Genomic DNA, 27,042 nt, shown 5'->3' with positions numbered 1-27,042 from the left:
GACCTCGCTCTTCAGGACTTGCTTGATTAGATTCAGCAGACCTCACCCTTCAGGACTTGCTTTGTTAGATTCGGCAGACCTCGCTCTTCAGGACTTGCTTGATTAGATTCGTCAGACCTCACCCTTCAGGACTTACTTGGTTAGATTCAGCAGACCTCACCCTTCAGGACTTGCTTTGTTAGATTCGGCAGACCTCGCTCTTCAGGACTTGCTTGATTAGATTCGGCAGACCTCGCTCTTAAGTAAACATGCCTTCATTTTTTTCAATTGTTTTGCCATCTGTCTTTTTCATTATGTGCCTCCCTGACAATGATGGGAAACTGCCCGTTGTGAGTTCTCCTAATGTCCTGGACCGGTTTCTCCCTCAAATCTTGACACCAAAAATAGATTTACATGTCTTTCATGGTAGCACTCTTTCTGGACTATTTCAATGTGCCAAATGGTTACCACATTTCCGACAGTAGCTGTACTTCAAACAAATTAATTGCTTGGAAAAATGAGTGTTGAGAGATTTGATGAGGTGGTGCCTCAGGGTTAGCCTCAGGGTTACAGTGGGAGATGCCATGTACGTAAGTTAGAAAAGATATATGTAAAGAATTTTCCATGGAACTGACACAGCATTGTTTGGGCGCAAGTATTCTTGACTAGTAGAACAGTTGAGACTTCATTGCTTCATTTCAGTTGCATACTGATGTTGCGGAAAAAAGTACAGCTATTCGACCTTCGTGTACGTCACTCATCCACTCATGAGAAATCAAATAAAGGCTCTTGGAGTAAAGGATCCAGTTTATTCAAGCTATAACTAGGGCCTCTGGCATTCCAAGTGGGACACCAGAGAAGCCCAGATTTAATAATAGTACAGACAGTTTTACTTCAAGATTCGATTACAAGAAATTAGCATATACCAATCATTTGTTACTAGTTATTGTCGTGATCTCTGTATGTGTTAATACATGTTTGGTTAATGTGATGTCAGTACAGACAGATGATCACTAGATGACAGCACTAGCAGGTCCTATAAAAGGAGTTTCCCGCTCTTTCTTTTGTTAGAGTGTGTGGAGAACAGCAAGAGTGAAGACATGATCAAATCAGAGTGTAGTGTATTATCATAATTGTTAGTTTAATCTAATCTTACTTATTTGTTTTACTAGTCAAAGTATTAAAGGGAAAGAACACACGAGGTTATTATTATATTACTCCATAAATATTTTGTCATCATCTGGAAGACTTTGACTGTTTATCATCAGAATTCAATACAACTCGGCAAGACAAAAGAGTAATATTTATATTACAATTCAGTAATATAACAGTTATCTATGTCCAATCAGGATGATTAATTAAGGTTACATCATGCATAATATATGAGAATAATTAACCAATCACATTAAGGTCAGAATGCTTAATTAAATTGTCCAAACATTACAAAAGCATGCATGTTGGTTTGTAATTAGTGATATCGGTGATCTGATATCGAGGGTGTAGCCGCTGATCACCTCACTCCTGCCATTTTACTGGCTCCTGTCAACCATGGATGCCATCCATATATCCACCCCGCTGTTATCAGCAGATAACAAATAGTACAGAGTCCCACACTGAACAACAAACCTTGAGACCTAACATCTGCAAATTCCACCCCTGGAACTGTCCTCTGTGGTGTTATCATACATGAAGGTAATGTAAGGGTCAATGAAATGTGTAAAGACAGCCACTAGAGGGAGCAAGCCTAGAAGTTAAAAAGGGATGATGTTGAGCCTTGTGGACAGAAGGTCGGAGTAGGCGATAGGAGCAGGAGCAGAGCACGGAATACTGAAGATAGTGAGAGAACGAGAGAGCAGTTAATCTGTATAGTGAGATAGATGTTAGTTGAATATTGTTATGTGTGTTTAGTCAACAGTTAGTTCTTAGGGATAAGTGTCGAATCCAATTGTCGTGTCAAATAAATAGTTTTGTTAGTTTACAAGTTGTTCTCTGATCAAAACTACATATCAAAGCCATCTGGTTAGAGCAAGGCAGAGAATAACATAGCCTCTTCAGAGACAAATCTTGGGCGGGATTCTCCCAGCCTTGGGCCGGGCCGGAGAATCCCCATGACCGGGCCACACCGCCCCGCGCCAGCACGCGATTCTCCGCAGAACGGAGAATCGGCACCATTGGCGACTGTGTGATTGGCGCGGTGCTGGTTGCGGGCCGCTCTATGCGGCCGGCCCGCCGATTCTCCATCCCGGATGGGCCGAGCGGCCGTGAAAGAAAACACAAGTCCCATCGGTGCCGTCCACACCAGCTCGCAGCCGGCAGGAACTCTGCGTGCAAGGGTCGGGTGGAGGCCTGTGGTGGGGGAAGGGGGTTCCCATCCCAGCGGGGGCCTCTGATGCGGCCTGGCCCGCGATTGGGACCCACCGATCAGCGGGCTGGCTTCTCTGTCCCCCGGCTTCTTTTCCTACAGGCTGGGCCCTGTACTCCTGCGCCATGTTGTGATGGGGCCGGGGTGTTGAAGGAGGCCACCGCACATGCGCACGTTGGTGCCGTCGCCATTGTGCATGCGCGGATCCAGCGGTGCACAGTTCACGCTGGGATCGGCAGCTGGAGCGGCGTGAACCGCTCAAGCGCTCTGCTGGCCAGAATTACTCCTGGTAGCGACCCGTTCACGACGGCATTTACGACGGCGTGGACACTCTGCCACGGGATGGGATGTAATATCTATCATCTAATAATGCGCAAATCTCCCTTCACACTGAAAGAATGGGACGATTTTGAGCCCGCACTAGCCATGCGCGAGATTGGCAGAGGGGGCAGAAAGTCCCACAGGAATTGGGAAACGTGATTCTCGCCGGTGAGATCACTTTTCCTGATTTTACCCTCCCCCACTGCCAGCGATATGAGGCTCACGGCCTTTCATTTGTTGTTCATCAGTTTCCATGTTATTTGTAGATCCCGTACCACATGATCCTCCCTCACTAAATATTCATTTTGCCGAGGATTGTCAGGGGTGGGGAGGGAGCCACCGATACCTCCATGGTGGAGGCCGGGGGCCGTTAAACTGCAATGAGATCTAGGCACGCATTAAAGATGGCATCCTGATCTCTGTAGAGCCAGTTGTCAGCTCTATCAGACCTCACTCTACCAGAATTAAGCTCGTAAACCACGCCCACTCATTTCATTTTCTCTAAGAGGCTCAATATTTGGAGAGATAACTGGCCTGTGCAACGGGAGAGTTACACGCCATTTTTCAGTCTGAGCCTTACAGTTTTGGTATGATTCCGTCAAACAATTTCACAGCGCCTGATATCGGATAACAATTTTAATTGGGAAGGAGAAAGTACTCAAACATAAAATTCTGGAACTGAGTTCTTATGTTAGTCTCAAACGTAAACTCCCTTGTCCTTGATGGATCTCTGCCAGCTGTCAGGTATGGAGCCAGGTGGAGCAGTTAATGAAGATAAAGTATTCTACTTCAAGGTGGAGGGTGGAATGAAATGTATATGTTGGTCAGTCGATTGCAAAGTGGCAATTAAGGTCTTCTATTTTTCAAACCTTCCAAATTGTGCCTTAGTTGGTAATCGTCTCCTCGCTGAGCCAACGTCTTCAAATCCAACTCATGACGTCATCACAAAAACCTTGGCAGATGCTTCACTGCAATGCTGAGGGAGTGTTGCACTGCCAGAGGCACTTTGCTTTGGACAAGGCCCAGTCTGCCCGCTCAGATGGATGTCAAAGACTTGACTGCACCTTTTCAAAGAATTCTCCTTTGTGTCCTGGTCAATATTTATTCTTCACTCACCACACTGGTGTGAATGAATTGGTCCCACATTGCTGTTTGGAAGGGCTCACTCTCTGTGAATTATGTCACATTACAACAATAATACAATAATTATCTTTATTAGTGTCACAAGTAGGCTTACATTAACACTGCAATGAAGTTACTGTGAAACTCCCCTAGTTGCCACACTACAGCACCTGTTCAGGTACACAGAGGGAGAATTCAGAATGTCCAATTCACCTAACAAGCACGTCTTTCCGGACTTGTGGGCGGAAACCGAGCGCCCAGAGGAAACCCATACAGACATGGGGAGAACGTGCACACTCTGCACAGATAGTGACCCAATCGGGAATCGAACCCGAGTCCCTGGCTGTGAAGCAACAGCGCTAATCACTGTGCTACCGTGCCGCCAGGACTACATGTTAAAAAAATACTTCATTAGCTGTAAAACACTTTGAGACATTCTGCGTTCATGAAATGCGCTATATGAATGCGAGTCTTTCCTTTTCAAGTTAAAGGCAGTATTGGTGAGTAAAAGGAAGACGAAAAGAAAAAAGAACCTCAATGTCGTATTAGTATTTGTCAGGTCTCACTGATATAAAGTGAGCTTCAGTCAATTCCATTTGTATGTATCACTGATTTGGCACGTCTCATATTTACAAACCGTTCCAGCTCCAGATGTTGAAATAGGTTTGTGATAACTCTCGTTTTCTATGGCCATAAATCTCATTCCTTACAGTGATCTGATCTTGAGAACTATGTAATGGAAGATATTATTAAGTTAAATAAAATTATTCTGTACAGCAATGAGATAGTAAATGCGACTAGATTGTGTGCTCCAGTGGCCGATATATTTTTTGCATATTTCATGTTTTTATATGTTTCAGTGTGATACACTGTAAAACTGAATATGAATACTGATGGCAATATTTCTCGCCCTGATCCATCTTGCTGCTGTCAACTTTCTGTCGACATGGTGCTGAATAACTCAAATCTGGGTGTATGTTGAACCAGGGTTTTTGAGCAGGATATTAACCATTTAAAAAATAATCACTGATTGAGACTCTTTCCGAATCCTGACCCTACATTTGCTGACAGTTCGCCCATTGCTGCGATCTTACACGAGGCAATCTCCTAATTAGTTGTCTCCATGACTGCCGTCCTAATAAGGAGAGTGGGTGGGTTTTCGAGCCTGGAAGCCCAAGCAGCGGGCGTGCAGCCTGAGAAGAATGGCAGCCCCCTGGTAGACAGGGATGCTGCCGATTTAGGAGAGGGACCGTGGTGCCACCTCAAACTTGAGGTGTTTTTCGAATACATTTAGAGACAGTGGTGGGTAGGCCCCTGCTACCTCCACCCCACATCCGGCGAGACAGCTGAAGGTGGAATCTCGTCACCCAGACCTGACATCCTCCTGTCCTGGTGTCAGAACCACCTCCCCAGTAAGTTTCCACCCTATGTGTCTCTAGTAAATGGCTGAAACTTTAATCTTGCTGCTTTTAATGACAGATAAGTCCCTCAGTTTGTTGCTGTCTGCAACTGATCCCTCTCTGATGTTTTTACTGTGAAACTCACTTCTGTCGACCTTATCTTCAGTGCAACCTACTTCCATCTGCATGTTATCTTCTGTATAGCCTCCTGATGTCTGCCTGGTATCTAATGTATAATCCACTCTGTGTTAGCTTTTGTGTAACCCATTTCAGTTTGCATTTTCTTCTAAGTTTGTCTATGTGTTATCTTGTATATCACACACTAATCTGTTTATTATTATCTTTGTTGCAACGCATTCCTGTCTACATGTTATCCTGTACTTGGGAGTCATCCTTGGCTCAGTGGTAGCACTATTGCCTCTGCGTCAAATTTCAAATTACCCTCCACACAATTGAGCACAAAATCTAGAATGGCGCTTGAATATTGCACTGGGAGTGCGCTGTATTGTATTTTGGATATGATGATTAACCTAGGTTCTGTGAACCATCTTTCATGTGAATTTAAAATATCCTATATCACTATTTGAAGAAAAGCAGGGAGTTCTTGCATCTTCATTGGCATCTAAAGATAAACTATCACTGATAAGAAACAGATTTCTTTGGTTATTGATCTCATTGTTGGGACCTTGCTGCTTGTGTGCATATCTGGTTACCACACTCCCTGACATAACAATAACTACACTTTCAAAAGTATTTTATGGCTGTTAATTGTCTTGATACAGCTTGAAAATTTAAGATGTACTCTACAAGTGGGTTCTCGAACAGGCGCCGGAATGTGGCGACTCGGGGCTTTTCACAGTAACTTCATTTGAAGTCTACTCGTGACAATAAGCGATTTTCATTTTTTCATTTCTTAAGCACAGTCTTGTAAATAACCTGGCTTCTTCCTTTACAGGTTGACCTTGCTAACCTGTGTATAAATGCCGGAGTCAAGAATGTTGGCACTGTATTCCTAATGACAGACGCGCAAGTATCTGATGAAAAGTTTTTAGTGCTTGTGAATGACCTGCTGGCATCAGGTGAGGTATCCTTTTCATTCCCAGGGAGGCATTTTAAAATGTTTTCAAGCTTTTATACATCTTGTTCAATTGTATGTTGCCACATACCAAATTTCCAAATGAGAATTTATGGGCTGGATTTTCCAGCTCTTCCCGCCGATGGAATCTTCCAGTCCTGCTGAAGGTGTGCTCCCTCCCCAAACGGGCCACGCAAAACTTTGTAGACATCGGCGAGACGATAAGATTCTGCCGGAGAGCCGACTCGGCTGTCAGAAGACATGCTGCAGGGAGGCCGTAAATCTTGTTTTAAGAGCGCAAAGCTATGCGAATATTAATAATCATCCTTTGTAAATGTACAGTGTTCTTTTTACCATGGTAGAGCCTCCCACCTTAATTAATAATGCCATGAACCAAAATGCTACTCTCGGCACAGTTGGTTCAAGATTGGTAATGTAGATAAATATAGCATTATTGGAAAATTAAGAGTTAACTCAAAAATATATATCTGTACGCCTTGAAAGTAGAGTCTTCAAATGGAGTCATGGACGTCCACAGCATAGAAAAGGCCCTTCGGCCCATTGCATCTGCGCCGGTCAAAAACAATCACCAAAGTATTCTAACCCCATTTTCCAGCACTTGGCCCATAGCCTTGTATCCTTGGCATCACAAGTGCACATCTGAATACTTCTCAAATGTTATGAAGGTCTCTGCCTCCACCACCCTTTCAGACAGTATGTTAGCATACAAATGCTCAATGTGCCTCCATCAAATCTTTTATCTGGAATTTTGAGAAACGTGTAAACCCATTTATACAATAAGCTGCTCCATGTTAAAATTATGGGCAAAGCAAAGAAATATTAAGTATTCATATTCACTACAATTGGTAGAACACCATTTGAACAGATGACAGAGGAGAATTCTGGTTGGAATGTGTACCAGTCTAGAATATAATTGAGAAGATTTGATGAGATCTTGAACCTTGAGAGAGAAGATTTCATGGCTGTATTCTGGGGAACAGCATAGATGAAGTGGCCTGCCACGTAACCCCTGCCGCAGAACCAAGTTTGGTAACCCCTCTCAGAAGGAAAAAACAGTTTGGACCAGTATTCTTATTTCCCTGTTTTACTGCTTTTTTCCTTCTGGGGAATAGATCTTGGGTGGGATTCTCCGACCCCCCCACCGGGTGGGAGAATCGCCGGGGACGGCGTGAATCCCGCCCCAGCGTCCTCCCAATTCTCCTGCCCCCCAAAAACTGGTCCGGCAAGAGTCGTGCCACCCACCTCGGAGAATGGCAGGGTCCAGCGCGACTCAATGGGTGCCAGGGCCACCCGAATTCTCCGGCCCGCAATGGGCCGAAGTCCCGCCCGCCTATAACTGGTCCCGCCGGCATAAATCAGAGTAGGTCCCTTACCAGCGGGACCTGGCGACGTGGGCGGGCTCCGGGTTTCCTGGCGGGTTGCGGGGGGATCTTGCCCCGGGAGGTGCCCCCACGGTGGCCTGGCCCACCTTCGGGGCCCACCAATCCAATGGCCGGCCTGTGCCATGGGGGCACTCTATTCCTTCAGCATCAGCCGTTGTTGTCCTCCACGATGGCCGATGCGGAAGTGAATCCCTGTGCGCATGTGCGGGGATGACGCCAGCAAGCGCTGGCGCTCCCGTGCATGCGCCGACTCGCGCCGGCCGGCGGAGGCCCTTCGGCGCCTGTTGGCATGCCACCTGGCCCCTATCGCGCCGGCCGGCGGGGTGCCAACCACTCCGGGGGGGGGGGCTAGTCCCTGAAGGTGTACAGGATTCCGCACCTTTGGGGCGGCCTGATGCCGGAGTGGTTCACGCCACTCTGTCCCGCCGGGACCACCCGCCCTGTCGGGTACGGGAGAATCCCGCCCCATAGATTGGGTAGACTGTGGATGCAATATTTTCTGTAATGCGTATTTTGATAGTCAACCGAAGAAAGGGCAAATTGTTACAGGATACAGTAAATGACAACCGCCGGCATTAAAATCCTAGATCCAAGGAAGGTTGGGTTTCTGGGAAAATAATTGCTAACGTTATCTTGATAAGTAATGTAAGTACTTCTGTTACAACACCCTGGGCTAGTGCACGAGCAATTTCAGCCCCATGTTCCCCGGAGTCACAACACAAGTGAATTCTTATCAAACTACAGTTCTCTTTGGACCTTAGCTGTCCAATAATTACAGTTTTGTAATCACCAGGTTTGTAAATATAAATACGTTTGCTGTTTATTCATAACAAGAACTATTATTAAATATGCAGTAAATACAACAGGTAAACGGCAACTAATACCTAATACCCGCTTTAACTTTCCCCCACCTCGATACACACACAAGGTAGACAAACACAGACGGGTGGAAGGGTGTGAAAATCATAAGTGGAGGGATGGAAGAGGGCGGGATTCTCTGACCCCTGCGCCAAAATCGCACTCGGCGCGGGCGGGAGAATTACCCAAAATAGGCTCCCACACCGGCACACAATTCTCCGGCAACAGGAGAATGGGCGCCATTCACGCGCGTGTGATCGGCACGGTGCCGGTTGGAAGCGGTCCCCCCACAAGCGATTCTCCGCGCTTGACAGGCTGAGTGCCCGCCGAGTCCTGCCGTCATGGCTCTAATGTGGTTCCACCCGGCGGGAACTCGGAGTCGCAGCTGATGTGGGCATTTTGGTGGGGGGGCATGGGGATCAGACGCCAGGGGGGGCCTCGACGATGGGCAGCCCCGCGATCGGGGGCCACCGATCGGCGGGCCATCACAATCTGGGGGAGTGACCTATCTTCCTCCGTGCTGGCCCACTGCGTGGCACCACCATGTCGGCGGCGCCCATGCCTGAGCTGGGCCGCTGTGCGCATGCATGGCCGCGCGGTCTGTACAGCAGGGCCTCGCTGACAGCCAGAGCTGCGAGACGCACGCCGGGGTTCTGCTAGCCCCCTCGAAAACGGGGAATTACCCTGGGCTTTCGAGGAAAAAGTCCGGAGTCATTTTCAACCGTTTTCCAGCGGCAGGAGATATTACTGTGCATTTGAATTGTGTTTCTGGTGCCGTGAGAAAGAAATGAATGGATTTGCTTCATTATATGAGCATATGGAAATGATGGGCAGGAAAAGACTGGGCGGTCCTTTAATCCTGCTTGATACTCATGGTGGTGGAACATCACAACTAAATACCCCTTACCCCTTTCCCCACAGTTAAACAATCTCCCAGGAATGGTTAAAAAAAAGACCTGGGAAAAATGTAGGGCTGAAAATAGGAGAAAAGACTCTCTGATCCCCTCAGATGGTTGACACCTGTCCAGGGGATCACACTGATCCTGCATATTAATCTATTAATCCACTTCTATCTGCTGCAGTCTCTGATCCTGTCACAAACTGGTCCACCTTCCATTTGAAACAAAACTCTGTTAACAATAGTGAACTATTTATGTAGGGCAATTAAATATTTTTCCAGGAACTGCAAATACAGTTGTTTTCAAGAATGATGGTAATGTGCTATGAGCGTATTGATGATAGTAAATACGGGGAAAAATGAATTGAGTGGCTTGTTCAACCTTCATTGATGTGACTCTGTGAGCAGGGCTAAGGTAGCATTAGATTTTATTGGTAAATGACAGCAGCAATAAAGTAGGCAGTTCAAAATGTCAACAGATGTATCACTTTGATTTGTGTGACTCCCATTCTATCTTCACTGCTGCATCTGAAAGGTGCCCTTGGGCAGGAAGCCGTTGCAAATGAACTTTCCATCTTAACTGCATAAATATCTCTTAATAAATAAGTAAATGCAAATTGCTTTTTCTTCGCCAACAACAATCTTTGTACGGAATGAAAAATGGGCACTGCTTTATTTTAATGGGTGCCTGAGGATGTGTATGGGTTTTTTTCATCAAGTATCAATATTGATGATTATTGAACACTGTTTTATACAAATTTCTTAATGGACTTTACCCCCCCCCCCCCCCAACCCACCACCACCACCACCAAACACCCACCACCCACAGGCGAAATCCCTGACCTGTTACCTGATGAAGAAGTGGAAAATATCATCAACAATGTGCGGAATGAGGTCAAAGAGCAGGGATTGCTGGATACCAGGGAGAATTGCTGGAAATTCTTCATAGATCGTGTCAGGAGGCAACTAAAGGTAATTCTAAACCAAAGGATGTTCCTTTTCCTTTAATTTCTGATTCCAAAGTTGCCCCAATGATTGAAAGCTTGTTCAAAGACTGAAAAAACCTAGCTCATTAATTTAACAATTGACTTGCCAAAGAAGGAAATACCAAATGATATTATGGTCGAAAGTAAATATTACCTTGAGTATTTGCGTAAAGAAATTGGAATCAAAAGGAGGATTGTTTGAGTTACTTTGACTGAATACTGAGTCACGCTTGTGCATTCAAAATACAACATGCTGGTAAGCGCAGGTGGGACCCAGCAAGGTGAGCCAGCACCTCAAAATGGGTGAGATGTTTCTGATGAAGAATTAAAACAACATGACAATTTTCCACCTGACTTCTGCAAATGGGATTTCCAATTTTAGCAAAATTGCCAGTCAGGATTGTGTTGGAAAGCTTTCCTGAGGTGAACAGCACCCATTTTCATCAGTCAGTCAGTCCAAGCTTAAGCCGGAATCCAGAGTCCTATGCCAAATGCTGCAAAGGTTGATGCCGAGTTCTAACAATCTTAAACAATCTTTAATGGACTAACCCTGTGCTGATTCTTGGTAGAGCTTGCAATTTCACTATTAGTGAACACAACAGAAAGAATTGAAGGCTTAATTTGGACTGTCAATTTATTATGAGTTAATGCAATATTAATGTCCTGCTGTCAAATGCCATTATCAGGTTTCGTTGAAAGACATTCAAGGGTAAACCCTATTAACTAACTCATTTCTTACTCTACTTTGGAGACTGTGAGCCCAATGTTTGATTAATATACACATCTAAACCTGCTTCTTCGTTGCAGACTCTAAAACATATTGGTGGTTGGAGGCAATGCATTATGACAGAGGTATTAATGCATTTCATAGCACAAATGGATCGAGGACCGGTTATGTTAACATTTTTTCACTTTCTAAGTATATTCTAACCAAGTTTTTCTGGGAAGACTTGCTGCATAGTTTTGTTCATTTCACTAATTTCAAATGCACAACATAAATTAAGGGGACAATATTCTGAAAATAAAATTTGGCTGACTTAAGGGGCGCGATTCTCCGGACTCACGACGGTTCGGAGAATAGCGGGCGTCGGAAATTTTTACGGCGACGCTGTTCCGACGCCCTCCCGCTATTCTCCGAACCCCGCAAATTGTCGGAGTCGCGTTTCCCGACAAACGCCTCCTTCCCGCCCCTGACACGACCAGAATCGCCACTGAGAGCCCCCCCGCTATTCACCGGCCCGGATGGGCCGAAGTCCCGACGTCATGGCGCCCTGTTTGGACGTCGTGAAACACACCTGCTTTTTAAATTCGTCAACCAGTCGGCCTGGCTGACGACTGCTTGGAGGAGGTCAGGGCACCACTCTGCGCACCGCTCAGCGCACCGTTCAGCGCACCGCTCGAGTCTGGCCACAACGGGGAAGGCATCCCTGGGAACGGGAGGGGGTCCAGAACGGGGGCAGTGGGGGGGAGACGGGGGAGGCAGTGGGGGAGACGGGGGAGGCAGTGGGGGAGACGGAGGGGGCAGTGGGGGAGACGGAGGGGGCAGTGGGGGAGACGGAGGGGGCAGTGGGGGAGACGGAGGAGGCAGTGGGGGGCGACGGAGGGGGGGGGTGAGGTAGAGAGTGAGCCGTCTAACCCCGTAACAAAATGTCTGCCAGCATGCCATGGTGTGCAGGTGACGAGGACACGGCCGCTGGTTCCCCTGTGGCTTCCGGCCACAGGCCACTGACGCACCCGTGAGGAGGCCATAGTTTACTGGCCGTTGGATGCAGAAAGTGACCAGGGGTTAGGCTGACCGCGTGTCAGCAGCGCGACCAGGCCACCGGGACACACTGGTATCCCATGGCTGGCGGCTGCCGCGGTGTCGACTAACGTCCGTCTAACATGTCCCGTTTCTCTGCCTCCTACCACCCTTCTGTAGGTTAGCACGATGCATGGGAACAGAACGGCTATGTTCTGCGCAGTGGTTGGGGCCGCTCTACTGGATTTGGAGATGCAGCAGCATCCACACCCACAACCCGCAGTGGCGGCAGGGCCAGCTGCAGCAGCAGAGGGAAGGGCCGAGGAGTTGCCAGTCGTCGAGCAGCATGGGGGGGGGGGGGGGGGGAGGGGGGGGGGGGGGGGGGGGGGGGGGGAGGAGGAGGAGGAGGAGGAGGAGGAGGAAGAGGAAGAGGAGAGAGTGAGGGTGCAGCCACGGCGTCAGAGGCGACGACCAAATCCGAGGGTGTACCGTGTCCGGGTCTCTTTCCTAACAATGCCGGACATCACCTGCAGGAGAAGACTCCGGCTGAGTAGGCAGACGGTGATACATATCTGCGAACTCCTGTCGCACCTCGCCCCACGTGGAACGGGGGGAGGACACGCGATCCCGGTAGCCATCAAGGTGACGGTCGCTCTGAACTTCTATGCTACCGGCTCCCTCTATGCCATCGCCGATCGCTACATCACCTTTCCCGAGGACCAAGCAAGTCAAGACTCACGAGCCCGTGGATTTGCCAGTGTGGCCGGGTACCGAGGGTTCAGGGGTCAATCGACTGTGTTTACGTTCCCATGCGCCCGCCTGCTGTGGACAAGGAAGTGTTCACAAACAGGAGGGGGACATACTCCATTAATGTCCAGGTGGTATGCGACCCCCACATGAGGTTCATGAACGTCTGTGCAAGGTTCCCAGGGAGTGTGCATGACTCCTACATACTAGCGCAGTCGTTCATCCCTGCGATGTTTGAGGGACGTCCCCCCCGGCTGAGGGGCTGGTTGCTAGGTGACAGGGGTTATCCGCTGAGGTCTTGGCTGATGACGCCTATACGGAGGCCTCAGACCAATGCGGAAACACGATACAACGAGGCCCATGCAGCAACCAGGGGTGTGGTGGAGCGCTGCCTTGGCCTCCTGAAGATGAGATTCAGGTGCCTGGACCGCTCCGGAGGGGCCCTGCAGTACCAGGCCGACAGGGTCGCTCGCATTGTAGTGGTCTGCTGTGCGCTGCACAACATCGCGATGCAGAGGGGAGATGACCTGTTGCAGGAGGCGGAGGGAGAAGCTAGTGGCAGTGGTGCCAGCACAGAGGAGGAGGAGGAGGAGGAGGAGGAGGAGGCTGGCGGAGTGGCGGGCGCAGAACGCAGACACGACCCAGGTGCTGGTGATGTCCAGGAGGCGGCACGACGGACCCGGCAAGGACGGCGGGCACGCGACGCCCTGGTGGCAGCACGGTTCACGCATCGCATGTGACGTCCCCGATGAACACCAAACCACCACCTGCATCGTTAGTCATGCAGAGGGTCACCACACAACTGCCACCACCACAACCCCCCCCCCCCCCCCCTCAGTGTACACTGCTCCACTTCGACATGACGCTTATCACTGGGTCCAGACGGTATGGCACAATATTGATGGCTGTGTCAGCGGGTGTGATCAGTGCCATGTGGAATGATGACAGCCCGCTCTGCGAAGAGCTGTGAGCTCAGAATCGTTAGAGAGAGTCTGACCCATGGCAATAGCTGAACCATCCACCTTGGTGGCCGCTGAGTTCGTCACTGACACTCCATCACGTGCCCGCGTGGGCTAGCTGTGGGAGGGGGGTAGGGGCAGGGACTGCACACCCGGCACCGAGGTTTCACCACCCGTCACCCCCAGCGACACTCGGTCACCATCACGATTCCTGTGGCTGTGGAACAATCACACGGTATTACAAGTAAGGTGGAACAGTGCGTTTAATATTAACAATTATTTACAGGTGCCCTAGCCCCTACAACTAAACTGTGCCCTTCACCCGTGCCAACTTACTCAGTGTCTATCTTAGTTGCCTTACGGGCCCTACCACTACGTCTAAGTGAATCCCCAGATGATACAACAGGAGTGGAGGAGGATTGCTGCGAATCGCCCCCCTCGACTCGTTTCTCCTTGGCTATGCGTTTCCTGGGGCGACCCGGCCTTGATGGGCCAGGCTGCTCTGCGGGCGTCTCGGGTGACATTGTGCCACCCTGCTCTGCCTGCTGCCCACCCGATGCACCAGGGATGGGACGGGGGGAGGCCGAGAATTCCGGGACGTCCCGTGATGGAGTTAATGGGACGGGCCCCGAAACCTCCTCCTCCCTCGGGGAGCCCGGTGGCCCCCGGGCCTCACTTTGGGACAGAGGTGCGAGCGGGGAGGTTCCCGTCGCACCACCGACACCTGGCGCTGCCAGTCCTGGAGGCCTGCAACGGTATCCACCAGGATCCGAAGGTTTGCAGAGACGGAGTCCAGGGAGTTAGACATTCCCGCCAGGGACTGTGCGATCTCAACCTGTGTGTGCACGACGCCATCCAGCACATGTGTCAGGCGGTTGATGGTCTCCGCGACCGACTGCTGGGACTGTGCTATCGACTGCTGGGACTGTGCCATGGCGTGCTGCGACTGGCCAATGACCTGCTGAGACTCGGCCATGGCCCGCAGGGCGCCGGCAATGTCGTTTTGGCTCTGGCACATTGCTGCCTGTGAGAGGGCAACCCTGTCCAGGGCCGAGGATGACGCGTGCACATTAACCCCAACGTCTTGCATAACCTGACCCATTGCCTCCACCGCGGATGCCACCCGTGCGGTGTCGGACTGGGTCTCTGCCATGAGCGGCACCACTCCCTGCTCTTGAACGCGGTTCGACTCCTCTAACAGCGTCTGCAGAGTCTGGAAGGAAGCCCTCATCCCGTCATTGTTTCCCTGGGTTTCCTGAGGCATCGGCTGTGCGGGTGGGTTGATAAACTCCAGGAACTCAGAAAACGTCTGGGAGCCAGCTGCATCCTGGGCCTGGTCTGGCCTCCGCGAGTCCGGGCCCTCTGTTGCTCCGACCTCCACCTGCTGTACCTGCTCATCTGTGATGTGCCAACCAGACTGTGCCCCAGGAGACTCATCACTAAATAGGCCCGCCGGGGTGTGTATCTCTGGGATGATGGATGTGGTGGGAGAAAGCAGTGCCGCAAGCCCGACGCTCTCAATGCTTAGGGCCTCGTCCATGGTGTGGGGCTGCTCAGCGACAGGAGGGTTGTCCCTGGCCATTTCTGGTGGTGGTGGTGGACTTCGAACCCTCTGTGCGTCCTGGTCCGCAGATTGGGTTGGGGCGGATAGGGCTGCCCGCTGATCGGGCACCCTCTGTTGTGAGGCCCCGGGTGAGGTGGCGGCAGATTCCTGTCTCCGTCTGCAGCCAGACGGACCTGGTCGTTGGGCATCACGTCCTAGGGAAGAGAATGAGACGGGTTATTTCGATTTGCTCGGCAGGCCGCTGGACGGTCCCAGTGGGCAGGGTGTGTGAAGGGACAGAGGATGGGGGAGGTGTCCCAGTGGGCAGGGTTTGTGAAGGGACAGAGGATGGGGGAGGGGGGGTGTTTGTCAGGGAGGGTTGTCTCACTTGCTGCAGTTCCGCCAACCTCGCATTGCGCGATATCGCGGGTGGCAGACCCCCCAACAAGGTCCAGTGCCCTCTGTTCAAAGGTGCTGAGGGGGTGCATGTTGGGCGAACCCCCTCCAGTCTTGTGCCGCTCACGGTGGTTATGACCGGCCTTGGCCTGTTGGGGGAGGGAACATAGGTAGATCATTGCAAAACGGTAGGTATCAGCAGTCCGTTCAGATACTGGCACAGTTTGGGGGGGGCAAGTTGTCATCAGACGATTGCATCTCTCCTCGGGGCCAGAGCGCTGGGTCTGTGACAACTTTGTGAACCACCCTCAAATAACTCTGCCCCAATCCCTCTCCCCCCCCCCCACCCCCCCCCCCCCCCCCCCCCCCCCGGGCAGTTAAGGGGGAGGGATGGTTGTGACTAGGGGGCACCCTCATGGCACTTACCCTGGCAGACCTGGTGAGGTCGTGTAGCTTCTTTCGACATTGCTCTGCTGAGCGAGGGGTCTGCCCCACAGCACTGACGGCAGCAGCCACGTCACGCCAGGCCTGGCGTACCGTGCTGGCAGGTTGGCGATGCCCTCTCCGCGGGCGGATGATGCCCCTCCTCTGCTCCACGGCATCGAGCAGCGCCTCGACATCTGCATCTACAAAGCGAGGAGCAGCTCTCCTCGGCTCCGACATCCTGCCCGACAGATTCTGTGGTCGCCCGCGCCTTTTTACGGCGTCGGGCTGCGTCACATGGGCGGGTTCGTGTCGTCGTCGCGTTCCGTCGTCATCACGCACGTAATTGACGCGGCCGCGCTACTAGCCCATTTCCAGGAAGTGAATCCGTCGGGAAATGAAGCCTTCGCGACCGTCGTAAAATGGTCCCGATTTTTACGACGGTTTGCCGACTTTCCGCGGGTGCGGAGAATTTCGCCCAAGTTTTTTGCAATTGGCAAAGGATTCACACGACTAATAACATCTGTGAGGGTCTGCTGCTGGATTTCAGAACTCATGTGTTTGCAACTAACTTCAGCACAGCCAGTGCCTGCATCAGGCATGGCATTGGTTAAGTCCGAAAATAGATTGTGTTGCATATTAGAGTTCAAAAGTTCTTAAATGCTTTATTCTGTCTCTCAATGCAAAAACTGACTGAACTGAGATGAAGTTCAATTCTGACTTGGAATGAGAAAAGACAAGATGCTGCGCTCTTGCTTAAATCCCTCTGCGTTTGTGAGTGGGACCAATGACAGACACACGATGACAGGACTTGACAAGAATGATTGTGAGCCAGGGAGGCAAGACTTATCCAGCTTTCATCAGTTTCATGCCTTTGGGTTGTCATTGATTTATGTCACAGTTTACTAAAGAAGAACTTGATTAAACTGAGTGGCCTGAGGTCCCTGCCGTGTAAAAGTTCTATGTACGTGCCTGCAGGTTGACACCCTGGAGTGCTGGACTTCATTTTTTTAAACTCCAGAAATGATCAGCAGACGTTGGCAATCCAACATTATTTATTTATTTATCTTTTTAACTTGGGCTTATAAATAATTGCTGCTTAGGCTTATAGCCAATTGCTGTAATAGCGCTTTAGAGCCTATCCAAGCTTGTCAAAAAGAAACATCTTTGTATCTGGAATTGCTCTCTTGACTGTTACCAGCTGATTACAGAATTGATATGTAGAGAAAGATGGATACCTGACATTGAGGGCCTGAGTCACGTGAAGATTGGAAGAATTCTTGGACCTTCAAAAATGAATCTGGATATGGAAATCCTGCTCCCATTTCCGATTGATCCAATTTCTTCTGGCAGGGGAAAAGGGCAGGGCATAATACACATGGATGGGAAAGGCTAACTCAGCAGGGAAACTTAGTGGTGAGCTCAAACAGATTCAATTTTGACTGTTCCAAGCGCCTTAACACGCAATGACACACAAATTGTTAAAGTAGACATAATCACCCTTGAAGGGTGGATATGATCTGTTTGCGTCATAATCTGAGATTTTGTTTGTAAATCCTCTGCTCTTTAAAGTTGGAGAAAAAGGGCTTTGCTGAAAGTGAGAGGGTTAAAAAAGAACATGATCTGCTGGACTGCTTTGATTCATAGACCATCTGTTTAAGTTAGAAAAAGACATGACCAACTGTTCCACAGTTTCAACTGAGTTATTTGCTGACATTTGTCAAGGACTGGCATTATGTAATTGCAAATGTTTGGCAGAGTTTCAAAAGCTTCAATTATTACACTGGGAGTTCTGAGGTCATAGTTTGATTGACAGGCTAAAGAAATTATTAAAAGATTTGCTGTCTTTGTGGCTAAGGCACTGAACTGTGTAAGATTTTATACAAGATTAACTGAGATTTAAAAGCTTTCATGAATGGGAGATTTTCTCACTGTTAAGGGTGCACTAGTGAAAGCTGTATTAGGTTGTTAGAAGTTCATTTCCTTTCATCTCCACTTGGCTCCTGAGAACTGCCCATGGTGGATACTGGGTGAGTGGCTGCAGAGGTGTTATGAAGGTTGGGAGGGGGCATGAGGTCAGTGAGGCCAGGAGTTGGCAGAGCATATGAGGGTGTGTGTGTGTGTGTGTGGGGGGGGGGGGGGGGGGAGATGTGGGAAGGAGAGTGTTGAGGGGGGGGAGGCGTGACGGCTAAATGATCTAACAACTTCTAAATTGACATGATAAAGTCTCAGAGAACAGCCGCTTTGGCACTTGCCCGCCTCTGTGATATTCTGCAATCTGATTCCAGGTTTGGCACACCCAACCCTTTCCCTGCCCTACCTCCCCAGAGTGAAAATTGGGTCTAATGGAATCATTTAAACCGAGGTGGGAAATTGACTGATTTGAGCTGTCTGTCTTTGTAGCAAAAGTGGAAAATCTGACCTTGGGTGCAAGTTGTAACTTTGTTGTTCGGGAGGTGGGGGATGAGGTTGTGGGGAGGGGGACTGGGGGGCAGGGGAGTTTGCACATTCAGCGTGAATAGAAGTTGAAGTAGGCACCCATTTACAGCCAGCGGCTGAATCACTGGAATTAGATAACAATCTGATAATCAATCTATTCTTATTCTAACATTGTGTCTGTGTGGTCTGTTTTGGGTCCTCCTGCACGGCGGTGTAGATATCAAGTGCCGGTGTATCCTGTGGCATTGATGTGGTACTGCTCACATGAAGTAAAAAGCAAAGTTAATGACAGTGAGATTCCACAAATTATTTATAAACTTTTGCAGAAAATAAATATAGCCGTTTGTACTTTTGAAAGGATAAATTATTTGTAATCCAGTTATTTGAAGTGGAATTGTGCTGAAAAAATGTTTTGCAGCAGAGAAACGTTAAAGTTAACAGTGAGTTAAAAGAATTTCCTTTAACTATATTGGTCTATGGTTCATTACCAGTAATAGAGCCTATTCACAACCTGTATTGTACAGGGAACTGAAAACTGCCAGTCTTGTTCATCAATCAGTCTGCCTTTCACAAGTAGAACAAATGGTCATAGGCTACTGTATAATTTTGGAATTTGTTCAGATAATATGTTCTACATCGCTGATCCAAAACTGGGAAATTATGTTTGCTTAATTGTAAAAGTTAATGAGCTGGGATTGTCTTTAAACCAGTGCAATATTAATTCCCGGCTAAGCATTATTATTCGATCAGTGACACTGGATTCAGCAGCACAACTTCTGTGGCTAGAAATACAGCTTTATATCCTGTCTGTTAAGCACAATTTTGACTTGCTGTTGTTGCATCTTAGGTCGCTTTGTGTTTCTCACCTGTCGGTAACAAGCTGCGCGTTCGCAGTAGGAAGTTCCCGGCTGTCGTGAACTGCACTGCAATAGACTGGTTCCATGAGTGGCCCCAAGAGGCTTTGGAGTCTGTCAGCCTGCGCTTCTTACAGGAGACTGACAATGTTGATGTAAGACGCTTATTAGTAGTTACACATTCATTGAAGTCTGCTGGGTGCGTTGCACGATCAGTGCTAAAATACGGGCCTTTCTCTCAGTAGCTGGGCTCAAGTTTCCAAATGCAAACAAAGTCACTATGAACAGAAAGTTGTAATTTTATTATCTACCATGGACAGGTCAATGTAGATCAGACTGACCAATCCATCCAGAATTGCAGTAAATTCTACTGATGAATAATGATATCCATGATCTCTTGCCACTTCGCTTGGATCAATGAGAATGCTTTGAGATTAGAGCAATATATGCAGGTTTATTTATGGATAAAATCATGAGTACAAGCAGAAATATAGTATTGTACAATATACACTATTTAAAAACAATGTGAGTGTCAGTAGTTTTTACATTAACTCTTGAGTAAATTCATGGAAACGCTGATATTAATTGTGTTATTTTGAAACTCCTCTTGTGCTGTAACCAGGAATCTGAAGATCAGTAGACCGTCCCTGGATTTTTTTTAATTCAACCAATTTTTTTTGCAGTTATCAGTTGGAAAAAATTAACAGCTTGAACATTTGGCCAACAATGGGAGAACAGCCTCTGGGTGGCATTCACGCCTTCCCAGCAATGCTGATTATTAAAACGCATCAATGGAGCACGTTACCTTTTTAGTCAGCTAGTGCCAAGCAAAAGCCACATGTAATCTCTTAGTGCATGATCTTCTGGAAATAAGTAATTAATTGTAGTTTGGGCCCAATAGGAATACAAAACGTGAAAAGTATTCACAATGCATTATAAATCATTAGTGAGACCGCATTTAAAATAGTACGTACAGTTCTTGCAAAAAGGATATTGGAGGGATACAGATTTGAGCCACCAGAATTGTTGAGGGATGGGAGATTTGGATTTTGAGTCGCTGTTATAAAAAAAAGGGCATATTCTCAATGGAAAAGAGAAGATTGATCAGTGATGTGATTCATGCGTTTAGAGTTTTAGAGGGAGTAAGGTACTTAGAACATGATTAGCACCTTTCCTTTGTCCAGAACCAGGGAATACAGCCTGTGCGTGAAAGAGGTTAAACTCAAAGTTAATCAGGGGACACCTAATTTCTCTGAGTGAGTGGTCAATTCATGGGACACAGGAGGCAGTGGAAGCAATAAGCAAATTATTTAATTATTTTTGACAAAAAATTATTTTGGATACAGTGCATTAATAATTTGAGACATGACATGCATTTTGGGAGGAACAGGACATTATATATTTTGTCATGGGCTGTGGCCATTTGTTGCCCATCACTAATTGCCCTTGAACTGAGTGTTTGCTCGGCCATTTCAGAGCACAGTTAAGGGTCAACCACATTGCTGTGCGTCTGGAATCACATGAAAACCAGATGTCGCAGATTTCCTTTCCTAAAGGGCTTTAGTGAAACCAAATGGGTTTTTAACAACAGTCAACAATTGTTTCATGATCACTATTCCTGAGACTAGCTTTTAATTCCATATTTTATTAATTGAATCCAAATTTCACTAGCCAATCATGCAACTGTCCTCCTCGACCTATGGTTCCCACTTCTGGGAATTTTCTTCGTTCATCTTGAGATCTGTTGCAGAATAATGGGTGGAGATTGATTGCTACAATTAGTCAACAACTCCATTGTGATTGTATCATGTGACTACGAAGATGTCAGAAGGCAAACTGATTTATTTTCCATTTAACAATTCCTCTGCTCTTTTTTTAAAATTTTAGAGTACCCAATTCAGATTTTTTTCCAATTAAGGGGCAGTTTTAGTGCGGTCAATCCACCTACCCTGCACATCTTTGGGTTCTGGGGGCGAAACCCATGCAAACACGGGGAGAATGTGCAAACTCCACAGGGACAGTGACCCAGGGCCGGAATCGAACCTCGGACCTCGGTGCCGTGAGGCAGCAGTGCTAAACCACTAAGCCACCGTGCTGCCTCAATCCCTCTGCTCTTATTATAAATTGACTATTCATGGGTGGCACAGTAGCACAGAGGTTAGCAGCGCCAGGGTCCCAGGTTTGATTCCCGGCTTGGGTCACTGTCTGTGCGGAGTCTGCACGTTCTCGCCGTGTATGCGTGGCTTTCCTCCGGGTGCTCCAGTTTCCTCCCACAAGTCCCGAAAGACGAGCTGTTAGGTAATTTGGACATTCTGAAATCTCCCTCCATATATCCAAACAGGCGCCGAAATGTGGCAACTATGGGCTTTTCATTGGCAGCGTTAACGTAAACCCACTTGTGACAATAAAGATTATTATTATTACTTTTTGTTTCATAAATGTAGAGCACCCAATTCATTTTTTCCAATTAAGGGGCAATTTAACGTGGCCAATCCACCTACCCTGCACAACTTTGGGTTGTGGGGGTGAAGCCCATGCAAACATGGGAAGAATGTGCAAACTCCACATGGACAGTGACCCAGAGCCGGAATCGAACCTGGAACCTCGGCACCGTGAGGCAGCAGTGCTAACCGCTGTGCCACATACTGTCCACTATTATTATTAAATGTGGGTTTCCTTCGGCTGCTCTAGTTTCCTCCCACAGTCCAAAGATGTGCAGGTTAGGTTGATTGGCCATGCTAAATTGCCCATTAGTGCCCAAAAGGTAAGATGAGGTGACTGCGTTATGGAGATAGGGTGGAGGTGTGGGCCTAAGTAGGGTGCTCTTTCCAAAGGCTGTTGCAGACTTGATGGGCTGAATGGCCTCCGTCTGCACTGTAATAAGTTTAGAGTACCCAATTTCTTTTTTCCAACTAAGGGGCAATTTAGCATGGCCAATATCCCTACCCTGCCCATCTTTTTGGGTTGTGGGGGTGAGACCCTTGCAGCAACGGGGAGAATGAACACACTCCACACAGACAGTGACCCGGGACTGAGATCGAACCCAGGTTCTCGGTGTCATGAGGCAGCAGTGCTAACCACTCTACACCGTGCTGCCCCTGGGATTCTATGATTCTATGACGTAGGTTTCCTTATTAACTTTTCCACAGAGAAAAGCAAATTTCCATTGACGTATCAAAGACACCGTTAGCTGGAGCCACATTTAATTTAGATTTATCTTACCTAAGCCAATAAAACAAATGTAAATATTCCTGCTTTTCTCACACTTTTACCTGTTTCATCAATGTAAGCATATATTAATCACATGTGTTTTACCGTTTTTCAATGCTTTCATCCTTTTACTCTTTAATAACAGCCCTTTATCTCATGGTTATGTTGTACCATAATTTAACTGTATTGGTAACATACCAAAACTTCAATATTGAAAATAATAAACAAAATAATGACTTGAGTTTAGAAAATGATACATTCTTTGAAGGAAAATTGATTCTATTTGAATCCATTTCTTATTTTCTGCATTAAAATAATTGTTTAAAGCAAAGGTTCAATATCGTTAACGTCTTGTTTATCTTTGTCCTGGTTCATCACAATCTCATCCTAAATGTACTGAAAGTACGGCACTGTGCTAGTGCAAGCAATTACTAAACATCAAGCAGAGTGGTTGTTCTAATTATTACCCAACGTAAAAAAATATTGACAACCATAACATCTCACACTCCTTCAGAGTGCTGCTTGGAAATAAGGATGTCCTGTAATTAAAACAAATCATGTTGTCTTACAGTGTTCATTTTGACAAAACAGGATGGCTTCTGTGTGATTCTTGATCGTGAATGGATTGTGCTTACATATATAAACGCCAATCATTCAGTAGTTTTGTCTTTTATAATGTTTTACTGACAATGTAAATACTCTACCTTCTGTCACTGGAAAAAATTGTCACCACACGTATCTTTCATAACTTTGCTTTCTCTTTTAGCCTACAATAAAGGAATCTGTCAGCAAGTTTATGGCATACGTCCATGTTAGTGTCAATGAGACATCCAAGTCCTACTTGGTGAATGAGCGACGCTACAATTATACTACACCCAAGTCGTTCCTTGAACAGATAAAGTTGTATCAGAGCCTGCTGGCTAAGAAAAGCAAAGAGCTCACTGCCAAGATGGAACGTTTGGAGAATGGGCTGGAGAAATTGAACAGTACATCTGCACAGGTAAACACAATCACAATAGGCCTTTTCATCAGAATCAGGGTGATTTCTCCTTCAGATCAGTGTTATGTGGACAGTTATCCACGTGGCATTCATTGCCAGTTCAGTAGCATACATCTGACAAATGTGTGCTGATTGATCATCTGAAAGCTCTCCTACTTCTCTTCTGAAATCGACTTAGAAGTTGTTAGAGAGGCTTTGGAATGGGGTATCATTTTTGTAAATAGTTCATTTCTGACATGTTTGGGACGGGTTACAAAATGTTTCCGATCGTCACCACCATTATATTTTGCCCAGTTTTTCAACATGTGTTGTAAAATTGTTCGCTGGATGAGATGTAAAGATTAATGCAGTGATCCAATACTTCCCATGGATGATTTCAGGAATCACACACTCGAACATTGGCGCTCTGTCTCTGATTTGTGCTAAATAGGTGGTAAGAATTGTGTTTGCATCAAGGGCAAAAGCAGAATTATCCCAAGGAAATGTTTCCGTGATTAGAACTTTCTCAGAAACTTACTAAGGAGTCAATAATCCTCTACTGATGTGAAAGCGAAGGTCAAGTGCACAGGTTTTGTGTGACTGGTTTGACCTGTCAAGTTGCTTCAAACCTAAAGCTCAACTGGAGCCTACAATCAACATGAGCTTGATTTAAGTTTCCTATGGCTCATCTTGATATATAATTCAAAGAGAATATAAAGCAGCAGCCTTTGTAGAACTACAACTCTGACACATTGAGAAAGATAACAAAACCCAGCAGGAGTGCGATGGCTCTTGTACAGTGAGGGAGATTGAAGTGTGCTGAGAAAGTTGTAAGGCTTGCACAGTGGAAGTGTCAATATAGAGATATATTGTGGGCTTTTGTTTGACTGTCACTTAAAATCAGGGCGAAACTCTTCAGAGCTTTCCTGAAAGAGATCAAGCCTGTCAGATGGAACTTTACTAAAGCAGATTATATGCAGTATACAGAAATGGCAGGCTTGGTTTTGTAAAGAGTCAGGTCTCCTAATTTAGAGTGAACATATTTAGGACCAAACTCGGGGAAAAATGTCTACTCAAAGTGTTTGGTGGAATATTATTCTTTTTACTTTGAAATAGAGCTTTCTGCAGTAAGTTGGTTATTTTGGCTGGGTGAGGGTGGCACGGTGGCACAGTGGTTAGCATTGCTGCCTACGGCGCTGAGGGCCCGGGTTCGAATCCCGGCCCTGGGTCACTGTCCGTGTGGAGTTTGCACATTCTCCCCGTGTCTGCGTGGGTTTCACCCCCACAACCTAAAGATGTGCAGGTTAGGTGGATTGGCCACGTTAAATTGCCCCTTAATTGGAAAAAATGAATTGGATATTCTAAATTTATAAAAAAAAAATTAAAAAAAAATTTTGGCTGGGTGAGATAGGAACTTCCTCTGAATGTACTACAATGTATAATGCATTAATACAAAGCCACACTAGCCAAGTCATTATTGATTAAATCGCTATTTGTCACTTGCTTGGCTGCTAAAGTTGATAGGTTTTTTGCAAATATAGCATGAGGTCTGTCCTCATTTATAAGATCTGTCCGAAGGCACAGATGATTTGTGACAGCAGATATCAAGGCCTGACTTTTAAAATTTGCTTGAACCTGGGTTATCTCTCGCAGCTCTAGCCAAGGCGTGCAGCTAAAAAAGGGATGTGCCCAATCCCTTCTGTTGTCTGCATATTGCATTTATTCTGACATTGTTGCAAAACGTTAATTCTGCAACTGGGATGAAAGAGCTGATTTTACACCAAGGCGAGGGCAACAAGCTAATCCTGCATGTTTTCTGCCTGTGGAATTCTTGGGCTCATTCCATGCTTTCATCTGGACCACAGAGTGCTTAAAAACAGACACCAACACACAGACTGAAAACTTGTCTCTCACCGTGGAAGTTAAAGCAAGAGAGAAAAACCGGGAGAGGGTTTTATCATGAAAGTAAGATGGCCTGATGACGCTTTCCAATTCTCGGCTATTTTGAACATCCTTGCTTCAATGTGGTTTATATTACCATTCTGTGTGAGGTAGGTTGTGAAAGGACTTCCACTGTGCTATGATTACATCTCCACGTTGCAGCTATTCACCTTCTTCTCCTCCAGTATGTCATATCCCTTTTAGCACTGCCACCCCTCCCTTTCCACTACATGTCCAAACATGCATGATGAACCTTGTATGTGCGATATGGCATTATGTCTTTGTAAAAACCTACCTCATCTATTGCCTCAATGGTTTACTGTTAAGAACCCCATTGCGGTTATCTGTGAGAGTGTCTCAAAACACCGAATGCTAACTTGGAACACTGGTTCATAGTGGTGTCTTTTTGTTTGGAGTAATGTGAGGAACGATGTTCAGTCCAGTGAGGAACCAGTCTAGTTATTGTGTCAACAATTAATGAGGAATATTTATTAAAGTAAAATAAAAGAAAAAAAACACATGACAAAAGAATAATATACATTAGAACACTTAAGTATACAAATAACTAAACACACCTCGTTATCTGAAGTTCTCATACTCCCAAAATATGTCCGGATTTCCTGAACTCACCGAGACACCCATTTTCACAAGCAACATCCTACATTAGTAACTCTATAGGTCAAATCCAGCTCTATAGCTCATCTCCACACGGCGGCTAGATGTTAGATGCCGCAGGTGACCCACCATCCAATTAAAAATCCCAAACACTCTCAATTGACCCTTTGTATGCCTCAATAGGTAATGTTCCACTTGCAAGGTGGTAGCCATCATTCCCCTCCCGCCCCAGAACATGCCTTTACCAAGATTGGCTGTCGGTCGGCGGCCCCCCGCGGCGATTCTCTGGCCCGCGATGGGCCGAAGTCCCGCTGCTGTCAGCCAATCCCACCGGCAGGAATCAGAGCTCCTCTGGTGCCGGTGGGAACAGGCAGCGCAAGTGGGCCCCGGGGTCCTGAGGGTGGTGGGGGGGGGGGGGGGGCGTGGGGCGATCTGACCCCGGGGGTGACCCACAGTGGCCTGGCCCGCGATCGGGGCCCACCGATTGGCGGGCAGGCTTGTGCCGTGGGGGCACTTTTTCTTTTCCGCCACGTCCTCCACCATGGCGGAGGCGGAAGAGACCCCCTCCACCGCGCATGCACCGGGGTGACATCAGCGGGCGCTGAAGATCCGGCGGATGCGCAGACTCACGCCGGCCGGCTGGCGGGGCGCCAAAGGCTGTTCGCGCCGGTCGACGGGGCGCCAACCACTCCGGTGCGGGCCTAGCCCCTAAAGGTGCGGAGAATTCCGCACTTTTGGGGAGGCCAAACGCCGGAGTGGTTCTCGCCATTCCGGTACGCCGGGACCTCCCT

The 27,042-nt window shown here is 47.5% G+C and overlaps 1 protein-coding gene across 1 annotated transcript in view; it reads left to right on the top strand.

The window, feature by feature from the left end:
- LOC119953293 (dynein heavy chain 9, axonemal-like) overlaps positions 1–27,042 on the top strand; it is a 686,444-nt gene that overhangs the window by 363,428 nt on the left and 295,974 nt on the right. The window contains exons 45-48 of the mRNA XM_038777408.1: positions 6,140–6,263; positions 10,248–10,390; positions 19,500–19,661; positions 23,483–23,716. Coding sequence (XP_038633336.1) covers positions 6,140–6,263; positions 10,248–10,390; positions 19,500–19,661; positions 23,483–23,716 — 663 coding nt within the window. The remainder of the gene's footprint in view (positions 1–6,139; positions 6,264–10,247; positions 10,391–19,499; positions 19,662–23,482; positions 23,717–27,042) is intronic.

Source organism: Scyliorhinus canicula, chromosome 18 (assembly GCF_902713615.1).
Source record: "Scyliorhinus canicula chromosome 18, sScyCan1.1, whole genome shotgun sequence".
Taxonomy (NCBI): Eukaryota; Metazoa; Chordata; class Chondrichthyes; order Carcharhiniformes; family Scyliorhinidae; genus Scyliorhinus; species Scyliorhinus canicula.
The sequence above is the reverse complement of the archived record's forward strand: the minus strand, read 5'-3'. Positions and strand labels throughout refer to the sequence as shown.